Genomic DNA, 19,961 nt, shown 5'->3' with positions numbered 1-19,961 from the left:
CAATAGAGGAAACTTCTTTACCACTGGGCTTGTGAGGGCTTTAAATGCTAATAGACTTGAAAATCTCAAAGAGAAGAACATGGCATAAAGTGCTTTTGTGATCTTCTTTTACAGAGCATGTTGGAAAGGTCATGCTCCTTGAAACACTATTTGGAAAATGCAATACTCACATTTTACAGAAAAGGAAATTTGGTTAAGTGGCTTGAACAAGATATTATAAAAAGAGATAATACTAACACTAGGGGCTAGACTCAAGCTTCCTGAATCTTAAACATGTGTTCTTTCCACAACTCTGGATTGAATAGGCCTTAAGCACTTCCTACCACCATCAAGAAAACCAGCTACTTAACCACTCCAGTGAGCAATGAGTCACTTTGGTGGTATAAACTACCAGGCTTTATGGAATGAGTACAGTCTTCTCTGCTGGATTAAGAATAACCAAAGGCACCAACACTACGTCAAAAGAAAATGTAAAAGAGGAAATAGATGCTATAGAGTTGCCAAATGTATTAATGGTCGGAAACGAAGAGAAGAAGGAAAGGAAATTCAAGAGAGAAAGAAGGAAACTAACCTCTACTGGGGACCACCTATACCCTCGCAGCTATGCTGACGTCCTCATCTTCTCATGACTGCACATATGCATGTGTAACAATGATGTCAAACAACCTCATTTAAGTAGAAGGAATAACCAAGGTGCCACATTTGTGGGACTAGCTGATGTTAAGGGATTCTGCCCTAGATAGACACCATAAAAATGCAAAGGTCTTTTCTACAGTCCTCTGGGAGAAACCACTCTTCTAGTACCTTCAGCTGAAGGCACCTATGTGCTCCTCAGTACTAGCCCATTTCACTCTTGGCTCAGGTCAACATCTATCCTGTCAGAGAGGTGTTTAAACCACAGCACATACTAAGGCAGATGCCATGAAACAAAGCTGAATTTCTCAAGCCTCCCCCGTAACTGCCATGGCCCAAGCTCTTCCCTCTTTCTGAGGTTTCATCTTTGCAGAAATGGAGGGGTAGGGGAGGCCATAAGAGGTGAGTAATTTAACTGGAATTCACATTTGACAGGGAGAAGTCATATCCCACCCGTACAGTACTTGTAAAGAAACACTCACGAGTTCCCCAATATTGCAAATGCATTGCTAGCTTTATGTTCAATAGCACTCTTTGTAGTTACCATGTTGCTTGCTTACATTATAGCATTTTCCCATCTATTTACCATTAATCTGTGTAGCCCCTTCTCATAGAAAACAGCTCAAAGCAAATGCATCTAATCTATACATCACTTACAAAGACCTCTGGATTTATGGAGTCTTAATATAAATTTAGTTTTAATCTGATGTAAACAGTCTCTCCTGAGGAAACTTCTAAAGTCCTCTGATCCTACCTTTAGGGCCAGTAAAGAGTATTTTTGTGGGTTTCTCAAGCCAAAAGTCACGCTAAGTTTCCATATACATTTCCGTAAACAAAGAAGAAATATTTAACCCCTCCCCTGCCAACTCCCCAAATTTTAATAATTTACAAGCACAGAATTCCTATAATTCTTATTCATTTTTCAGGCTTCTTTCTTTTACTCCCCCAAATCCTGCCAAGCATGGATCAAACAGGACACAAGCCAGGGAGAAATGTAATCGCTCATATCTCTCTGCCTGAGGGATTGTCTAGGTACTATGGTGACAGACACCTCATGGAAAGTATGCGGAAGAAAAAAGACTTTTAAACTCCTAGGTGAGAGAGAGGGAGATTTCTACTAGATTTGCTGTCTACACACAGAAGCACAAAACAAGGTGCTCATGTTCAATCAAAATTACTCATTTATACACTGATGTGGTAAGACACCAGAAACAAAATATCACTCGACAAAGGCATGTTATTTCTATTTCCCCAAACTCTACATAGTTGGAATTTTTAATTTTTTATTGATTTTTTTTCTAGTTAAAGGTACAGCTTCTCCACAGAGGCTTTTGAGGTCAGTGAAACTACTCTGTCATTGGATGGATGCCTGTCATTACACATTTGTCCAAGCCCATAGAATGTCTCACACCAATAGTGAACTGTGATATAAACTGTGGCCTTTGGGCGATAATGACATATTAATGCAGGCTCATCGATCGTAACAAACGTACCACTCAGGTTGGGGATGTTGCTAGGAAGGGAGACTCTTCTGTCCCGGTAGGGCAGTATATGGGAAATGGCTATACCTTTCACTTAATTTTTCTGTGGGCCTATAACTGCTCTAATAAATAAAAAATTTTTAAAAGGCATAGCTTCTGCTTTTAACTTATTCTGATATGGGTGTTCAAATAAAATCTGGGAAAAACAAAGTCAAGAAAAACTTTTAGTGCTTAATTTTATAGCTTACAAAGCCCTGTTTTCAGAATATTTAAACGTAATTTCACAGATTTAAATGAAGGGAGAGAAAATAACTGGTCTCAGAGATTAAGCCAGGCTGATTATAAAATCTCCAGGCCGAATCCGCACATAAAATAGCTCACACCAATGATATGGTTAGTTTATGCTCTGCTGATACACAAATCAGAATTTTTTGCCAGCCCGTGTTCATGTACAGGAAACCAACAAGACTGTAAACACAGGAACAATAATCAACAAACGCAGATGTTTAAGGCTGGAAGTCACATTCTGGAAAAGGTGAAAAGGGTAAGTGGCAGAAGAGTCATAATAAGGATCGCGGCGGATATCAAAGTTCAGCACGGAGAGGGCGCAGGGGCTCTGCAGTGGGGCACTGTTTTCTGCCTGCTGTGAGCCACTGCACTCCCCCCGCCCTGGCCCCCGCCCCACCAGGCTCTGGAATGATGAGAAAACAATCTGAACGTAAAACCAGCACTACAGAGCAAGCATGTTTCAGGCCTAGGACAATCCCAATCTATCTAGCAGGATCAGTAATCAAGGGCGTGTGCCCAGGAACCTGAAAGCCAGGAAGACTCTCCCACTCAGAGCCAGAATCTCATTCTGCGAAAATGTTTGAAGGAGAGTCTTCGACCCAGTCTTTCGGGGCTGGGTTAGCGATAACAAAACCACGGGGACCTATCACGGAATTACTTGATGTAATTTAGATATCATCTCTATTATGGACCCACTCTCTTTAATAATAGGCATGGGAAGGGCAGGAAGAGAATCGGTGCCTTCGGACATCAGAGGAACAATGCCACTCTGGTTTTCAACTCACTTTCAGAGCAGAAAACAATTCTTTGGGGTCAACAATCCTTCCACATACCAGATGTTTATAGATATGCATAGTTTTTTCTTTGCTAAAAACAGAGTTCTAGAAGAGAATGCTATCTACTAACAGAAAACTCACAAAAGTCCAGATTTGGTCATCCTGGCTTTTCCCCAAGGCTGTACTCTTGCATGCTTTTGTAATTACTCCTCAGTTATCTGCTCATGCCTGACCAATAACCCTATGGCCCTACTCCCTCTTTGTGGTTCTGCTGGCTGTCCCTCAGCCTTCAGCTGTAACAGCAGCAAAGAGAAACTGATCCTGAATAAATATAACATTTAACTGCAAACACAAAAGGCTAGATCACATGCAAGAACCTTTAAAGCTCTAAATTCTATGATCTATGAATAATGCAAATTTACCAATAATTTCAAACTTCCTATCAATGATAGAGAAAGCCCAACAGAAAAATGGGTTGTCTGTTGCTGGGCAGGTTTCCCAGAAAAACAACATTATGGGAGGTAACTGTGGCCTCAGCCATCTCCAGAGTCTAACTTTATCCATAAGGGTGCTTCAAATACTAGCTGTTGACAGTGGAGGAAAAAATGTAGAGAACAATATATTCAAAACACTACTGATCAAACAAAAAAATCCAATCAACTTCAGTGAACTACAACATCATTTATTTCTGATGCTTGTGGTAGAAGATTAGCAGGTATAACTCTGAAGTTCTGACAATTTCTGGCATTCTCAAAAACTTTAGAGGTTAATAGCCCTGGTTCTTTAGTAACTCTAATTTTTACTAAAACAGGAATGGTTTTCCTGCTCCTTGATACAAGTGTCACCAGTTCTGTGTATTCTGGGTGAGAATGGAGTTATTTTCTGGCTCACAAGTTTCCAGGGGACAAGCTTTGGGAAAGAGATGGGAGCCAGAGTATTGAAGAAGAGGTGAGGGGATGATGAGAGGAAAACAAAGTTTGAATAAAAGCAACTTCACTGTCATGATGAAAACAGAGGACAACAGAATTCACTAGCTCTTGGTGGGGAGCACAAAAGAAGACTGCAGCTGTCCCCCATACCAGCCCCTGGGTGACCCAGCTGGTGGCTGGGTTAAGCAAGAGTCTCGGGGAGGATGGGACAGAAAGGTTAATGTGTCATAGCTGTTTACATGCGTGGGGACTCTGCAAACTGCTGCTGTCTTAAGGAGTTTCTATATTGATTTCTACTTCTGTTATTCAGATACTTATAGAAGCTTCTAATCAGGAACATAATTATCTGAGTAAAATATTGTCTACTCTCCTTCCACTGATGGAAGCACTAAAGAGATGTGACTAAAATTCAAAGAGGTTGGGAGGAGGGAGAGAGAATAAGACACACAATAGAAAAACTAAGAGAAAACTGTAATGGCTTTAAGTTAAGGAAAAATTAAGCATTACATGGACTAATTCATTTCTAAATACAGGATGGGAAGCAGAGAGTGGACAACTGACTTGGGGAAAAATTTCAGGAAGCTGATGAATTATCCCAGAAATTTTACTGTCTTTATTTTCCTTTTCTAACTCAGCATTTCAACAGATGAGGTGAGGCAAAGGTGACAGAGCTGTTATCTTTACGAGTCTGCTCTACTACCTTTGATACCCAATATTTCCCACCTACCCACTCCCTCCCCCCACCATATTCAAGTACAATATTAATTTGAAACCCGATATTTAAATTGGCTTAGAACACACAGTGATGAAATAGAATTATTACATGCTGACCCTTAGGAGTTATTTTTCACTTTGTTGTACCACTGAGAGTCCTTTTGTCCATGCGAATCAGAGGTAAGTTCTTCAGAAGAGGAACTGAGCATGATTCAGCATATTTAAAAAGGATTTATACCCATTCTTAGAAGGACAACCAGAGGAAACACCATTTGAGGTCTAAACAATGATATCTGCTTGCCCTTTGATCTGCATTTAAGAACACTTTGTACAACTTTTTTGTTGAAATACCACTGAATTTCACATTTACTATTTTAAATCTCTTTAGGAAAAAATCTACTCTTCTTTGAACCACTCTCTCCAAACTATTTTTGCTGTGAGTAGCTTGCAGACATGGGTTTATTTGCTGCTAACAAAAACCTTCCTTCAGCCCAGGCTGGTGTAGCTCAGTGGATTGAGCGTGGGCCTGTGAACTAAGGGATTGTGGTTTGATTCCCAGTCAGGGCACATCCCTAGGTTGCAGGCCAGTTCCCAGCAGGGGATGCATGAGAGGCAACCATACATTGATGTTTCTCTCCCTCTCTCTTTCCCTTCCCTCTAAAGTTAAAAAATAAAAAAATAAAAACACCTTCCTTCATAAGTACAGGAAGCTTAAATGAAAAATAGTACCACTGATCCTATGTTTATGAGAAAAAGACAATATAGTGTATCTGGTTACACATACAAGTAAAGAATATTTCCATTTTTCTTCTAATTTATGTTTCCCTGGAGTGATTTTGTTGGAAGATTGCCAGTATTTTCAGTACAAGAAAATGTACTAATTACTTGTACTAATACATACTGATTCCCTTTTTTGAGCATAATTTGAGTTTTTTTATTTCATATTATCCTAGCATCTGGAGTTCAACACCTCATTAATTCAAAATAAATAAATGAAGCCTGAAATGCAGAGACTTAAAGAAGCCTTTGCACTGGTCTCAAATGTAATGCATATTACAAACTAATGTACATATGGGTAACTAATGCAAAAGAAGTTTATTAATGAAGCATTATGATAGACATCAAATACCATGAAACTTCAATATCCTAAATGCCTTCACTTATTTACTTAGAGGTTATCATCTCTAAATGATCACCACCTTAGTGAAATATAAATTTTAAGTAAGAGATATGCCTGTGTTTTCATTAACTCAATTTTTATTAAGCAGCTCTTATGTGCTCGGCATTGTGTTAGGAACTTACATTACAAGGGCAGATAAGCCTTTTGAGGCTGATATCCCAGAGTGGTGACAAATAATGAGTAAGCAAATTTAAAAAGAAAAATATATACTCCTTGTGATAAGTGCAACCAAGGAAATAAACAGGGTGCTGTGATGGTGATGGAGTTGGGGCGGGATGGGGGGAGCACTGACTCCTGTAGAGTGGTTAGAGAAAAGTTCTCTCAGAAGGTGAATTTTGAGCTAAGACCCGAAGGGTATTTCAGGATACTTCTCCAAGGTCACCAAATTGGCAGCCTTGTTTATTAGGCTGCCAAGACATTTTTAGCATTAGAAAACAAGTAGGAAATGGCATCTGTGGCCCTGATTGAATGCAGGTTCATGAGTACACCAGCTTCCACCAGCACTCTGCACACAAGTTTCACTTAGCACTTAGGAGTTTACACACACCCCCGGCCTGTTTACCTGGAGGGAGTTTAAACGGTCAGCGCAAACAACAGTGACCAGCATTTGGGATATGCAAGAGAAATTAATGCTGTTGACTTATACTTTCTGATAATCACTCTAGCTGACAAGGATCCGAGTTTTTTAAAATGTATTTTTTAAAAGATTTTATTCATTTTTAGAGAGAAAGAAAGGGAGGGCGAAAGTGAAAGAGAGAAACATCCATGTGTGAGAGAAACGTGGATCCATTGCTGGGGACCTGGCCCACAACCCAGGCATGTGCCCTGACTGGTAATCAAACCAGCGACCTTTTGATTCTCAGGCTGGCACTCAATCCACTGACTCACACCAGCCAGGGCTAAATGTATTTCATGAGTAAATTATTCCTTAGCCCCAAGGAAAAATGATTTCTATAGCTATGTTTCCCTTATATTTCCAGTTTATAATCTATCTAACTCAATGAGTGTAAGAGTAGTTTAAAACACAAAACTGTAACATGGATCTTCCTGTAAACTCTTTAATAGAAAAGTCATGCAGTGCATCAGCTAACATGCCATTGACACAGATTGGGAAATCTGTGGAATTCTCCCAACATCCTTATTTAAAGAATCCACACTGCTAAGCAGTTACTTTCTTCAAATGAACTGTCCTTCTACTCAGAGCCATTTTAGCCTCTTATTATGAGTCCCCTTTTCCTACTGTGAAATGGATTAAGATTAAATAGAATTGCTTGACTAGCAGGTGGCCTGGCTTTATGGCTTCAGTTCCACTTATCTGGAAAAGGTTTTCTCCTCTAAGCACCCAGGTGGAGTCCAGGTCCGGACCTACAGATTAGTACTTACAACTTATAGTCAGAAAGCCCAGTGGCTTGACATAAGGGGATTGGGGCAGAGTTGCCTACCTGTGAATTTCTATCAGTTCTATATCAGCCTGGGAGGGAGGGGAGGATTGAAATTAACACTAGTATTGTTGAATTCTCTTGAAATATGAAAATTTTCAATGGTATTTTTTGGATCTTTAACAATCCTTTATGAAAAAATGAAAGCATCCCTGGGGAAGTACTGTGTTAAACCATCACTTTAGCAGGATTAGTTGGCAACCAACTTCAAGCAGTGGGACTCAGAAGCAATGTGTACCTGTAGACCAGGAAAGGTCAGAAACGCAAGGGAGGAGGAGAATTTGGAGGTCGTTAAACACAGTCACTGTCAGGGTACTTTATAAACTTGCCTCAGGCCGACTCTCACAATTTCAAATACCATCCAAGGCAGTAGTTCCCAAACATTAGGATCACTTGGGGATCTTTAAAAATACTGATACCTGGGTTCTACCACACACATTCAGATTTAATTGATATGGATACCACCTGGGCATCTAGATTTTTTTTTAAGCACCCAGCCAACTGAAATGTGTAGCACCATTTGGGAGCCATTAACATAAGGAAGCACTGCTCTTAATCATGTACTGGGATGATTTCTTGACTTCCTCCGCACATCTGAATCTCCTATGCCAGTGCTTGTTGATCATGGTAGCACATTAAAAAAGCCTGAGGCACTGAGAAAGAGAGGAGAGAAAGGGGGGGGGAGGGAGAGCGACCACCCTCAAAACCTCTGACTTATTTGCTGCAAGGAGAAGCCCTAGCATCCTTAGTTCTGTTAAGTGTCCTCAGGTGTGCTAATGGGCAGCCAAGGTGGACGATCACGGGCCCAACTCAGGAACTGTTTTTCGGCAGACTATAACAAGATTCTCTGGTTCCACTTCGTCCAGGTTGGGACTACCCACAAGAGGCAATAAAACGTTTCCCCAAGACCGCCAGGGAAATCTGGTGTGGGGGCAGGGTGAGGGAGCGGGCAACAGGTGGAATTTACTAAGCCGGAAGAATCAGAGATGTTAGAATAAGGAACAGCGCTTGTGCTCTGTACCCCCCCCCCCATATTGTATTGACTGGCAGGAGAATTTCTTTAGAATGCTTCCTGGAAGTAGCTCAACCTTGGATTCGGTTCCAATAAATTGTGAAAATTCTTGTCCCATCAGAACCCCTGGCACCTCAAGTAGCAGGATTGGCAAGCCTTGAGCCTGTGAGATTCTGATTCATGAATTTCCCAGGAGGACTTCTGCACCACTCGGATGCCAATCGTTCTGCTGCACATCCTCGCCCCCTGCACCCCCCCCCATTCCACCTTTCTTCCCCTAAAATTCAGCGGAGTTAAGGATCATCCTATAGATAGATTTGTAAAGAACTCGCCAGAATATTTTACATGGTAGTCATCCAAGTAAATAATGTCCTTAAATGACGGACGGAGGCCTTTGACTTGGCGATGTGCGTGCTTCTTTGGGAAGTGTCTGCTAACCCACTTTGGGGCTGGGCAGAGCCACGCGTCCTACGGGAAAGGAAGCCCACGGGGCTGCACCTTACAGTGGCACCCGGGCGTGGCTACTGCACCCTGATTTGTTGCGGTGGAGAGCGCATCCCCACCATCCCTTTGTGTACGTTAAACTGAACCAGCTTATGAACGAAGAAGTGCACAAATCGGCTGCATTGACGGGGGCGGGGGGGGGAGCCTTCCTTGCCGCCTTCTCATTTACAGATTAGAAAACTTGGGAGTGGGGCGAGGGCAGGCTACGTACCTTCGTTGGGGTTTGCCACAGACACTTGTGGCTGAGCTCGATTTAGCCGCCCTTAAATTTCCATTCTGTTGCCTGGTAACCGATTCACACCAGCTCAGCGTCCAACCCCGGCCCCCTAACCCGCACGCTTTCTCTGCCCGTAAGGCTTGGGCAGCGTTGATCAGAAGTTCAGCCTTTGGGGGCATTGGCCAAAGGCATGAGAAACTTTACTGGATTGGTTACTCCGGAGCTGGGCTAGAGATCCAGTCCCAAACCTGCCCCGCCGGGCCGGACCTGGAGCGCCTTTCTCTGTAACCCTCCATCCCCAGTTCCGTGGATGCCACTTAACACAACCACAAAGCTTCCGAAGCTCTCAGCTGCCGTGGGACTCCCTACAAGTCCCGGTGGGAAAACTGGCACTCAGCGCGTTAAGGGTGCAAAAGGCAACAGGAGGGGAAAGCGTGTCGAAGGGCCTTCCCGTTCCCGGTTCCCGACTGACTACACTCGGGCCGGACCTTCTCCTACAGTCTAACTTGGCCCAAGCCGCGCACTGCTGGGAAAACCGCGCTGAACGTGCTCCGGGCGCCCGAAAAGACGCACCTGCAGAGCGCACCTCAACCGGTGCCGGGCCGGGGGCTCTGGGAGCTGCACGAGCGGCCCTTCGCCGAGCAGGTGGCAGGAGCGTGGCCGCCCATTCTCGCGTTCCCGCCTCGCCAGCCCCCACTCGAGCGCCAAGGGCTCTTCCACCCTCTCAGCCTGCACAGCCCCAAGCCCGGAACACTGGAAAACGGGGATCGTACGCTACCCCAGATCCTTACCCAGGTTCACAAAGCTCATGACCATATCTGCGTCGTTGAGGAAGGCGCTATCCTGCGTGCTGGTCAGTTGGGACGTGCCGCTGCCTCCAGGTCCCGGGGCCAGGAGACTCTTGCGGTTGTGGGGGTGCGCCACTCCGAGAGGCTGCTGCCGGGGCTGGGATGCACTGGCCTCTCTCCGGGGCCCGGGCTGCTGCCTCTCCTCGTCTGACGGCCAGCCCTCCTCGTCCTGGTTGGACAGGGCGTTGTATAGATCCAGCATAAAGAGCGGCGCGGACTTTAGCCGCCCGGGAGGGGGGTCCCCGCGAGGCTGCTGCTGCTGCGGGAGTGCTGCGGGCTGCGGAGGCTGGAGGCCGTGCAAGGGTCGGGGCCGGTGAGGGAGACCCAGGACCGAGAGGATCTCCTTCTGCATCTCCCGCTTCTCGTGCGTCTTGAGCCGGCGGTAGAGGAAGCCCGAGGAGGAGGAGGAGGAGGAGGACGGCTCCGCGTGGCCCGGGCTCCCGCCATCCACGAGCAGTGCCCCGCGGCCGGTGGCGGCGGCGGCGAGCAGGGGCGGCCGCAGCGGCGGGGGCCCGTAGCAACTGCACAGCAGCCCCCACCACCAGCACAGCCACTGCGCCCTCTGTCCCAGCCCCAGCATTCCCGCCCGGCCGGGCTGGCCCCGTGGGCCCCGCAAGGCGTGGAGCCGGAGTGCTGCCGCTGTGGCCCTTGGCGAGAACAGCCCCCGCCACCTCTCGGCGGGCTCGCTTCCCCTTCCTGGCCCTCAGTCCTTATCTCTCATGGTCCACTGGGGCGCCCCCAATTGCCCAGGATGCGGGGGGCGGGCGGCGAAGGGGGAGATCACCAGGAGAACCACACTCCCGCGCAGGTCCCTGGAAGTGCAAGGTACAGGCCAGGTGCGTCAGAGTCCGGGCTGAGCCGTGGCCAGCGCCCTCGTCCGAGGCAGGTCACGGAGCGGTAGCTCTCGGGCCTCGCTGCCTGCGCCCCGCGGAGTGGGACACCGGGCGGCGGGGGGTGGGGCCGCTCACCAGCTCGAGGTGATGCCGGGCAGCATCGCCGCGCACGTCTTTCCTTGGCTCGCAGAGCGGCTGCGAAGTTTACCCCGCCGTGGGGCCGGCCCAGGCTGTGGGGACAAGGAGTCCGGAGATGCCAATCTTCTGCCTGGGGCTTGACTCCCTTCTCACTCACAAATCCTCGCCCCTCCAACCTCCGGCAAGGTCGCTCCCCTCCAAAGCTCCGCGTGCTGCTCTATTCCCCAAGCGGAGGCTGCAGGGATCTTCCTTTCCGCTCAGTGCTCTCCCGGCTGCCCTCCAGACTCCGCTCCCAGAAAGAATGAGAGGGAAGTGGGCCGGTGTGCGGAGCAGTGACCGCAGCGTCGGCGCCCGGTTCGCAGTCTCCCGCCTCTCGCCTCTCGACGCTGCGCTCCCGGCAGCAGCCAACGTGGGCTCTCTGGTGCGCTTCTCACTCAGGTACCACACTCCAGCCCACTGGACGCCCCGCCCTCTCGGGTAACGGACAGGCGGGCAGCCAATGGAGAGGCTCGTCTCTCCCGTATTTAAATAGGTCTGCCCCTCCTTTCACTCCCTCTCTCCCGTGAAGCGTAGCCTGGGCGGCGCGTAGGTTTCAAGTGCACGTAGAATTTTAGCAGGCACCCAAAGAACCACAAGGTAGCGAAGGCAAAGAAGTCATCACTAGTAAAAATGACCCCGCACCTCAATGTGAACCTTTATCTTTTAGGATCACACAAATCGATGCATTAACTAAATAAGAGCAAAACCAGCTGTTAAATTAATGCAGCCTGGATGCAGGAAGAACCAAAAAATGATAGTTTTCTCATTCTTGTCTTAGTTTCTCTTACTGATGTAAAATAGGCTTTTAGCGGACATGTGGCTTTCAAAGGCAGCTGCTGCAAGTTAGGACACACCCTCCTAGAAGCTGCTCACAAACTGGCCACGGAGAGGGCCAAATATAAGCCAGACCCAGTGTCTGGAGGCTTCAGGCATGTGCCAAATATTTTGACTTATCTTTTCATTTGGTCTTTGGCTTGGCTTCTTAAGCTAGCACCCAAAAAAAAGAGGCTGTAATCACGTATATAATTAAAAAGCGCCCCCCCCACTTTTCTGAAAATGTTTCAATGCTTCTCCAGTTTGTTAACAGTGCATTTTACTGTATTGAAATACAGTAGATGCTGGATACTCTATGCCAGATAAATAAAACTTGAGGCAAGATGGTAAAGCTAATTCCCAAAAGGGTAGGAACTTGGAATGTTCCTGTTCGTTATGGTAGGCAGGGCCCTGAAATTCAGATTGCTGTGAGCATTAGACAAGATCAAATTTGTAAAACACATATTTTGCTTTCATGACAGTCACACGTCTCAGTCAAAGACACTGCCCATTCTACCAAACACCACCACCACCACCACCACCACCACCACCATTACCTTTCAGGATGCAAATTTATTTGCTTTATACTACTAGCCAAGAATGTTCAGTAATCTATGGACCCTGGGCAAACTCACTTAAAACATTAGGATCTTTTACCTGGTGAAAAGTGCTTGAGATAGAAAACAAAAATCTGGCAGCCCTAGTTCACTAGTCCAAGGCATTTGAGAGCCAGAATATGGGATTCATGGACTTTGAGATCATGGGGTTTCTGCTGATCCAAAAACTTATTGGTATTTTATCTTATTTCAAAGAATCTGTTTTTACATGGCTAAGGGTCTTTACCTCTTACCATCTTTCACCTTCTGTCTTGGCCCATACAGAGTGGTCATTTAAGACACTCTTTAATTGTACAGATGTCCCATGGCCATTGAACTCAGGCAAGACAGTTTCAGCAACACTGGAGGCCAGTCTTGAACCATCTGCAGGGATTCTTTTCATCTGAAAAGAGAATACAACACTACTTGGTCTGGGATGCTAGGACACTTGGAATTCAAGAGCCTACATCACTTCTTTCTCTGTGCAGGACTTGTTAGGAGCATAAAATCATTGCAGTGCATAAGATCACAGCAGCCAATATTTCTAGTCAGAGCATCTGAAATCTCAGTAAGTATATGTAGGCTTCCTGCCAAGTTCCTCTTTTCTCAAACTTACTCTCACCTTCTTTTCAAGCTTTCCAATGATGCATAAGCAGAGTGAAAGCAGTTCCAGTCTATAAGGGCAGTGGGGAAGGGACTAGGAAAACCGTAAAAACCCTGAGGATAGACAAATGCATCTAGGTAGGGCTACACCATATAAAACACAGAAGCTGACTGTTACCCACCCCTATTCACCTTTTGTAAATGCATATATGATCTAGTGGCAAAACACACACACACAATCATCCCATTTTCTCAGCTACTTGGTGAGAGGTAGATGCACCTATATGACAGGGGTCTAAAATGGCACTTCGCTATTTATTACCAATTAAAAACATCTGAGCAGCAACCCTGATCGAGGTCTGCCATGGGCTCCCCATCCACGCCAATGTGGTCTCTCCATTCTTGTATAGTTCTAGAAAAGGGGGGCACTGGTGATGAACAGAAGAGCACACAACTCTGTGAAGAGCCAGAAAGAAAAACATGTGAAGTGAGTTATGAAAATGATCCTGAGGACACTGACATTCAACTGAGGGCCACAAAAGAGGATGTGCTCATGATTGTCAGAAAAACACTCAGAAATGCCCTTGGTTCCATTACAGACAAAGAAGATGAAGAGATGTGGGTTTAAAACTTTAATAACCTCAACATTTGGGACCACTGCTTTTCTAAGCCAGTTGGAACTCCTGGTGGGTGAGGAACCCCTCACCACCACTTCACCCACTGCCTATTTCTGTGAGCCATCCCCACCACACAACCCGGTGCTCCCATGAAGTCTCAGGACAGGGAGCTGGACAAAGAACAGACGCGATTCAGGCCAGGTGGTGTGAAGGGAGAGGAGCAGGTCTGGCTTTGGAATTTGCTGGAATGTGTTAACCGCCTGGAGAAAAATCAGAGGTAACTTCTCCCCCTGCAGGACACCAAAATATTGCTGCTCCTTCCTCGGCACTGGACAAGCTTCATGAAGTTCTCTGTAACTGTCACCAAAACATCTGGGTGGAAAGAGGAAGAACTGGGTCAAGAAGCCGGATGTGGGAGCCAATCCATACCAAACATCTGGTTGCTTGGCTGATATTTCATGCAGATGGCTGTCAGTTTTCTGGAAATAGGTTGCCTGTCTCACTACCTCCTCCTTAATGGAGTGAAGAACCTTCACTATAAAGCACAGGTTCATCCCATGCCTCTGGCGATACTGAGGCTAGGGAGAGAATCCTATACCCGAGCGTTCAGTAATGCACAGGGTGATTCACAACAAATTTTTGAAAGCAGCAATTATCCTTGTTTCTTTTTATATTTTGAAGGTTTCTATTATACATTTACAACACACATGACTAAATAATTTGTTTTAAAAAGATGCTGTTTTTAAATGTGATATGTTAAATATTCTATACTTTTCCTTTGAATTATATTATTGGCAATAAAATGCAATTTCAGTCTTTGATTTTATATGAAAACAAACCGTGGCACCTTTCAGCTGACTTTCCTGAAGATGTAAGTTGCTGCTTTTAGAATTAATTTAACATGTAAGTGTTAGAGCTATGCTGCACCTGTGTCAAAAAGCCCAAGGTCTGATCACCTTGAATCCTTGGGGAAAACTCCACTTAAAATGACTACATTTTTATCCCTAATATTAATGTAAGGAGTTGGGTATTTCTAAATATAATAATTTGCTTGTATTTTTAGAATACCAATTTGGAGTTGAGTAAAAAGGGAATATGTTAAGTAAATATTTGTAGAGTGTGAGAAATGAAAATTGGAGAGTTGAATAAATATTGCTTCTGAAAGCTACACCTGGAAGGTGGCCTTCAAAATATGTGCCTCATCCAAAGCCTGTGGTAACATTTACATTCACTCACACTTTCCTTTCACTGTCAACTATTCAAAAATGCTGGGTATTCACACTTCAAAATATCATTCAAGTCATCATATTTTCCTACTCATGAAGGACATCTGGTGGCAAAGTGAAAAACTAATACACAAACCTGTTTCCAGAGATTTTTTTTTCCCATGCTATAACCCAAATAGCGATTCTGTTATCTGTGTATGGTTCACACTTTTCACACAAGCTCATATCTTTATCATCCTAGGATTTAGGCTGTCAGCATACTATTAAGATGAAGTCTGTGGAAACATCCAGGTAATTCAATTTTTAAAATTTTCATTGGATAATTGACAGGTGCAGACTAAGTCTTTTTTTTTTTTTACTGGGCAAAACAATGCTTAACACATTTCCATGACTAGCTCTACTATCCCTGAAGATAGGGATAGTATTCCATTCCTTAATGGAACTGTATTCCATTCAGTCGTAGCTCCACTGAGTAGTGCCTGAAGCTTCATAGCCTGTGTTGGCCTCTGAACATTGCTCCATTCTGTGGCTCCCAGTGTACCTCATGTCCTGGAGGTGTCTCTTATGTGTCAACTAGGAGGTTCCATGAAAATATGGAACCGTATTGCCAATACTCAACTAGCGGAGCTATGACCCGCTGTGCAAGTGGGGAGGCAGGGGAAACCACACTGACTGGATAAACTCAGTTAAAAGGAAGGTCAAGGCCATCTTTTAAAAAGGAAGTTTGAGATGTTTATCAGAGGGAGGGCAGATGTTGATACTAATTATAGTATGCATTCATTTATTCAGCAAATATTTGAATGCACACTATGTGCCAGGGGCAGTGTTCTAGGTTTGGGGGCACCAAAGAGTCAGAGATCCCTGCCCTCATAGATTCTAGGAAGAGGATATTGACAACAAATGAAATAACTAAGAAAATATGTTGTGATAGGCAGAATATTGTCCCTCATGCTTTTTGCCACCACTATTACACACCTGTGAATATATTACATTACATAGCAAAAGGGACTTTGAACCTAGAATTAAGTTTGCTACACAGATGACCTTAAACCAGGAAGATTATCCTGGATTATTTGAGTGGGCTCAGTGTAGTCACAAGGGCCCTTACAAAAGAGGAAGGCAGATGAGATGTGGCCCAAGGGGGACTCAACCTGCCTTTGCTGGCTTTTAAGTTGAAGGGGCTACCAGCCAAAGAATGCAGCTGGTTTCCAGAAGCTAAGAACAAGCCTCAGCAGACAGCCAGAAAGAAACCAGGGACCTTTCAACAAACTGAATGAGCCTGGCACCAGATTATCATTCAGAGACTCTGGGTAAGATACTCCCTGGGCAGCTGATGCCTTGACTTCAAGCTGCAGGGACCCAGAGCAGAGAAAGCAGCCAAGCCTGCCCAACTTCTGATCCACAGAAATGTGAGGTAGTAAGTTTGTGTTGTTGGAGGCACTACATGTATGGTACTTTGTTTTGCAACAACAGGAAACTAATACATATGTAGTGTGGTGATGAGTGCTGCAGAGAATCGAACAAGGAAGGTGGATGGTCAGGAAAGGCTTCACAGGGAGGCAGCACTTATGTGCAGACCTGGCAGACTAACAAGAAGCAGCCATGAGGATCTCTAGGGAAAGAGCTTTCTAGACCATAGAAACAGTGCAAAGGTTCTGGGGCAGAAAGAAGGGCAAGGAGAGTGGTGACTACAGCAGAGGAATGAGAGACTAATAGCAAGAAATTATATCAGAAGGCCAAAGAGGAGAGAAATTGGGGGCCAAGGTGACATAAGATTCTTGTAAAGGCTTCAGCTTTTAAAAAGCATCATAAGACGGCACAATGATATGGATAAAACTCACAAACACTTCCGCCAAGATGGAGGCATAGGTGGATGTACCGTACCTTCTCACACAACCAAGTTTAGAGACAACTAAATATTAGCAACAGAAAACACAGCCAGAACACGGAAAATTGAACTTTTTGGAAGTCCGTTAACAACAAATTCTTCAGCCTGACCGGTAAGGGGCGAAACCAGCAGCTGGTGAAGCGGGATTGCACAGGAGGTCTCGGTCAGCTGGACTCAGGCGCGGAATCCAGACGCGCGGAATCCAGGCGCAGGGTTGGACCTAGTGAGCGACAGAGCGAGCCACCAGGCCAGCGACCGCAGGGGAGCCAGCAGGGGAGCGGTGTTGCGTGTTGACTGTGGTCGCGCATTTGTGCGCAGATAGACAGGCTAGGGAGTGGGTGGTTGGACTGGGGCCCGGCGGGTCCCCGCGGCTAGCGGCAGTGGAGGGCGGGCTAGCGGCAGTGGAGGGCGCCGCCATTTCCCTGCTCTGACCCCACCTCCACATACAGCATCATAACCCAGCGACTCTGAGTGGCCCGGCCCAGGTGAACCACCTAAGACGCTAATCCTCACCCAGCTGTGAGAAACAGCAGAGGGGGTCGCCATTTCCCTGCTCTGACCACGCCCCCACATACAGCGTCACAACCCAGCGACCTGGGAGTCCAAGGCACCGCTTCTCACACTTAAAGGGCCAGAACAGACCAAAAATGTCACAAGATCTCAAAGCCCCAGAGCCCATAGATCTAAGCAATGAAGAAATAGCAAAACTCTCAGATGCACAGTTTAAAACACTGGTCATCAGGATCCTCACAGAACTGGTTGATTATACTGACAAATTAGACAAATATATGAAGGCGAAACTAATTGAAATGAATGGAATTGCACAGGACACCAATAGCAATGAAAAGGAAACTGGGACTGAAATCAATGGAGTGGACCAGAAGAAAGCAAATAATGGCCAAACAGAAAAGAGTCAAGAAGCAAGAATTCAAAGAAATGAGGAGAGTCTTAGGAACCTCCAGGACATCTTTAAATGCTCCAACGTCCAAATTATAGGGGTACCAGAAGGGGGAAAGGCACAGCCACCAGTGGAAAACTTATTTGAACAAATAATAAAGGAGAATTTCCCCAATATGGCAAAGGAAATAGACTTCCAAGAAATCCAGGAAGCTCAGAGAGTCCCAAAGAAGTTGGACCCAAGAAGGAACACACCAAGGCACATCATCATTACGTTAGCCAAAATTAAAATGAAGGAGAGAATCCTGGAAGCAGCAAGAGCTAAGGGGACAGTCACCTACAAAGGAGTCTCCATCAGACTGTCAGCGGATTTCTCCAAAGAGACCTTCCAGGCAAGAAGGGGCTGGAAAGAGGTATTCCAAGTCATGAAATCCAAAGACCTACAACCAAGATTGCTCTATCCAGCAAAACTTTCATTTAGAATGGAAGGACAGATAAGGTGCTTCTCAGATAAGATCAAGTTCAAGGAGTTCATCATCACCAAGCCCTTATTATATGAAATGTTAAAGGGACTTATCTAAGAAAAAGAAGTTAAAGAAACATGAACAGTGAAAGGACAACAAACTCACAGTTATTAACAACCACACCTAAAACAAAAGCAAACTAAAAGGACAGCTAGATCAGGAGTGGAAACATAGAAATGAAGATCTCAAGGAGGGTTAGCAACAGGGGAGTGGGAGGAGGAGAAGGGGAGAGAAGGTACAGAAAATAAGTAGCATAGACAGTAGATAGAAAATAGATGGGGGGGCAAGAATAGCATGGGAAATATAGAATCTAAAGGAATTGAGACACATGGTCATAAACTAAAGGGGGGGTAATGGTGGGGATGGGGGGGTAAGGCGGAGGGGAATGAAGGGGGGAATAGAACAACTGTAACAGCCTAATCAATTAAAAAATTAAAACAAACAAACAAAAAACTCACAAACATAGTGTTGTGGGAAAAATGTCACATGTGAAATAACACTATTAGTACAAAATTCAAACCAGACTAATCTAGAAGTCAGGTTAGTGGTTACATTTGTAGGCAAGAAAAATAGAAGTCAAGATTGAATAAAACCAAGGGAGGTTTCCCAAGAGTTGGCCTATTTTACCAGGTAGTAATGTTTATACAGAAGTGGTCCATTCTAACAATTCATTAAGTGATGCACATATGATTTGTACACTTTTCTGCATGTATGTTATGACACAATAAAGAATTTGATTAAAAACAAGTAAATGAGTGACTACCATGGGTACCAACAAAAAGCATGAGATGGGCAGATCATTGGATGGTTTTGAGGCCAGTTCTTTAAATTGACTTAAATGTTAAAAGAATCTCTCTGGCCACTGTGTTGAGAACAGACTATATTGACAGGGAAGAATCAAGAAGAAGAAGAGCTAAGGAATTCTTGTTAGTGTTCAGTCAGAGATGATGAGGGTTTATATGGGACCTCAGATAGAAGCATTGGAGAAAGAAAAATGATTGGGTTTTGGACATTTCGAAGGCAGATCCCAATGCCAAGAGAATGCACAAACTACACATGATATGCCAACAACTTCTCCCCCAGTATGGGCTCAGAAAAACATGGCTTTCCCCCATTGCACAGGCTAGGGTAGCAGTGTGAATTTTCTGTGACTGGGGAAAACAGTGTTGATGCCCTAGTGACTGTCAAGGAATAGCCTGAGGGGCTTTAGCCAACCCAGAATCCCCGCCAGCACTGTACTGCAAGAGTCACTCAAAGTCAACAGACTACTTGCTACCCAAGAACAACTTCAAGACAAGACCTGATAGCCTTGCATAAAGGTTCCCTGTGTAATAACATAATGGTTTCATTATTGAACATAAAATCTCTTTATAGAAAGTTTGGTCATTAATAATTAAATTAATTTTAAAAGGATTCATAAATGTGGTATCCTGGGTGGTATAGTGGAGCAGGAAAAAAAAAGACAAAGAGGAAAGCAAATGGAATCTGAACAAAGTATGCTATGTTAATAATAATGCTTCAATATTGATTCATTAGTTGTGACAAATATAACAATTAGAAACAATGAAGACTTCCGCCAAGATGGAGGCATAGGTGGATGTGCCGTGCCTTCTCACACAACCAAGTTTAGAGACAACTAAATATTAGCAACAGAAAACACAGCCAGAACACGGAAAATTGAACTTTTCGGAAGTCCGTTAACAACAAATTCTTCAGCCTGACCGGTAAGGGGCGAAACCAGCGGCTGGTGAAGCGGGATTGCACAG

General features: G+C 44.9%; 1 protein-coding gene across 1 annotated transcript in view; it reads right to left on the bottom strand.

The window, feature by feature from the left end:
• BMP6 (bone morphogenetic protein 6) overlaps window positions 1–11,429 on the bottom strand; it is a 187,230-nt gene extending 175,801 nt beyond the window's left edge. The window contains exon 1 of the mRNA XM_037141748.2: window positions 9,965–11,429. Within this exon, the coding sequence (XP_036997643.2) occupies window positions 9,965–10,601 (637 nt within the window). The 5' untranslated portion in view covers window positions 10,602–11,429. The remainder of the gene's footprint in view (window positions 1–9,964) is intronic.
• Between the last annotated feature and the right edge of the window lie 8,532 nt (window positions 11,430–19,961).

Source organism: Artibeus jamaicensis, unplaced genomic scaffold (assembly GCF_021234435.1).
Source record: "Artibeus jamaicensis isolate MK-2021 breed Jamaican fruit bat unplaced genomic scaffold, CSHL_Jam_final contig_335, whole genome shotgun sequence".
NCBI classification, from domain to species: domain Eukaryota; kingdom Metazoa; phylum Chordata; class Mammalia; order Chiroptera; family Phyllostomidae; genus Artibeus; species Artibeus jamaicensis.
The sequence above is the reverse complement of the archived record's forward strand: the minus strand, read 5'-3'. Positions and strand labels throughout refer to the sequence as shown.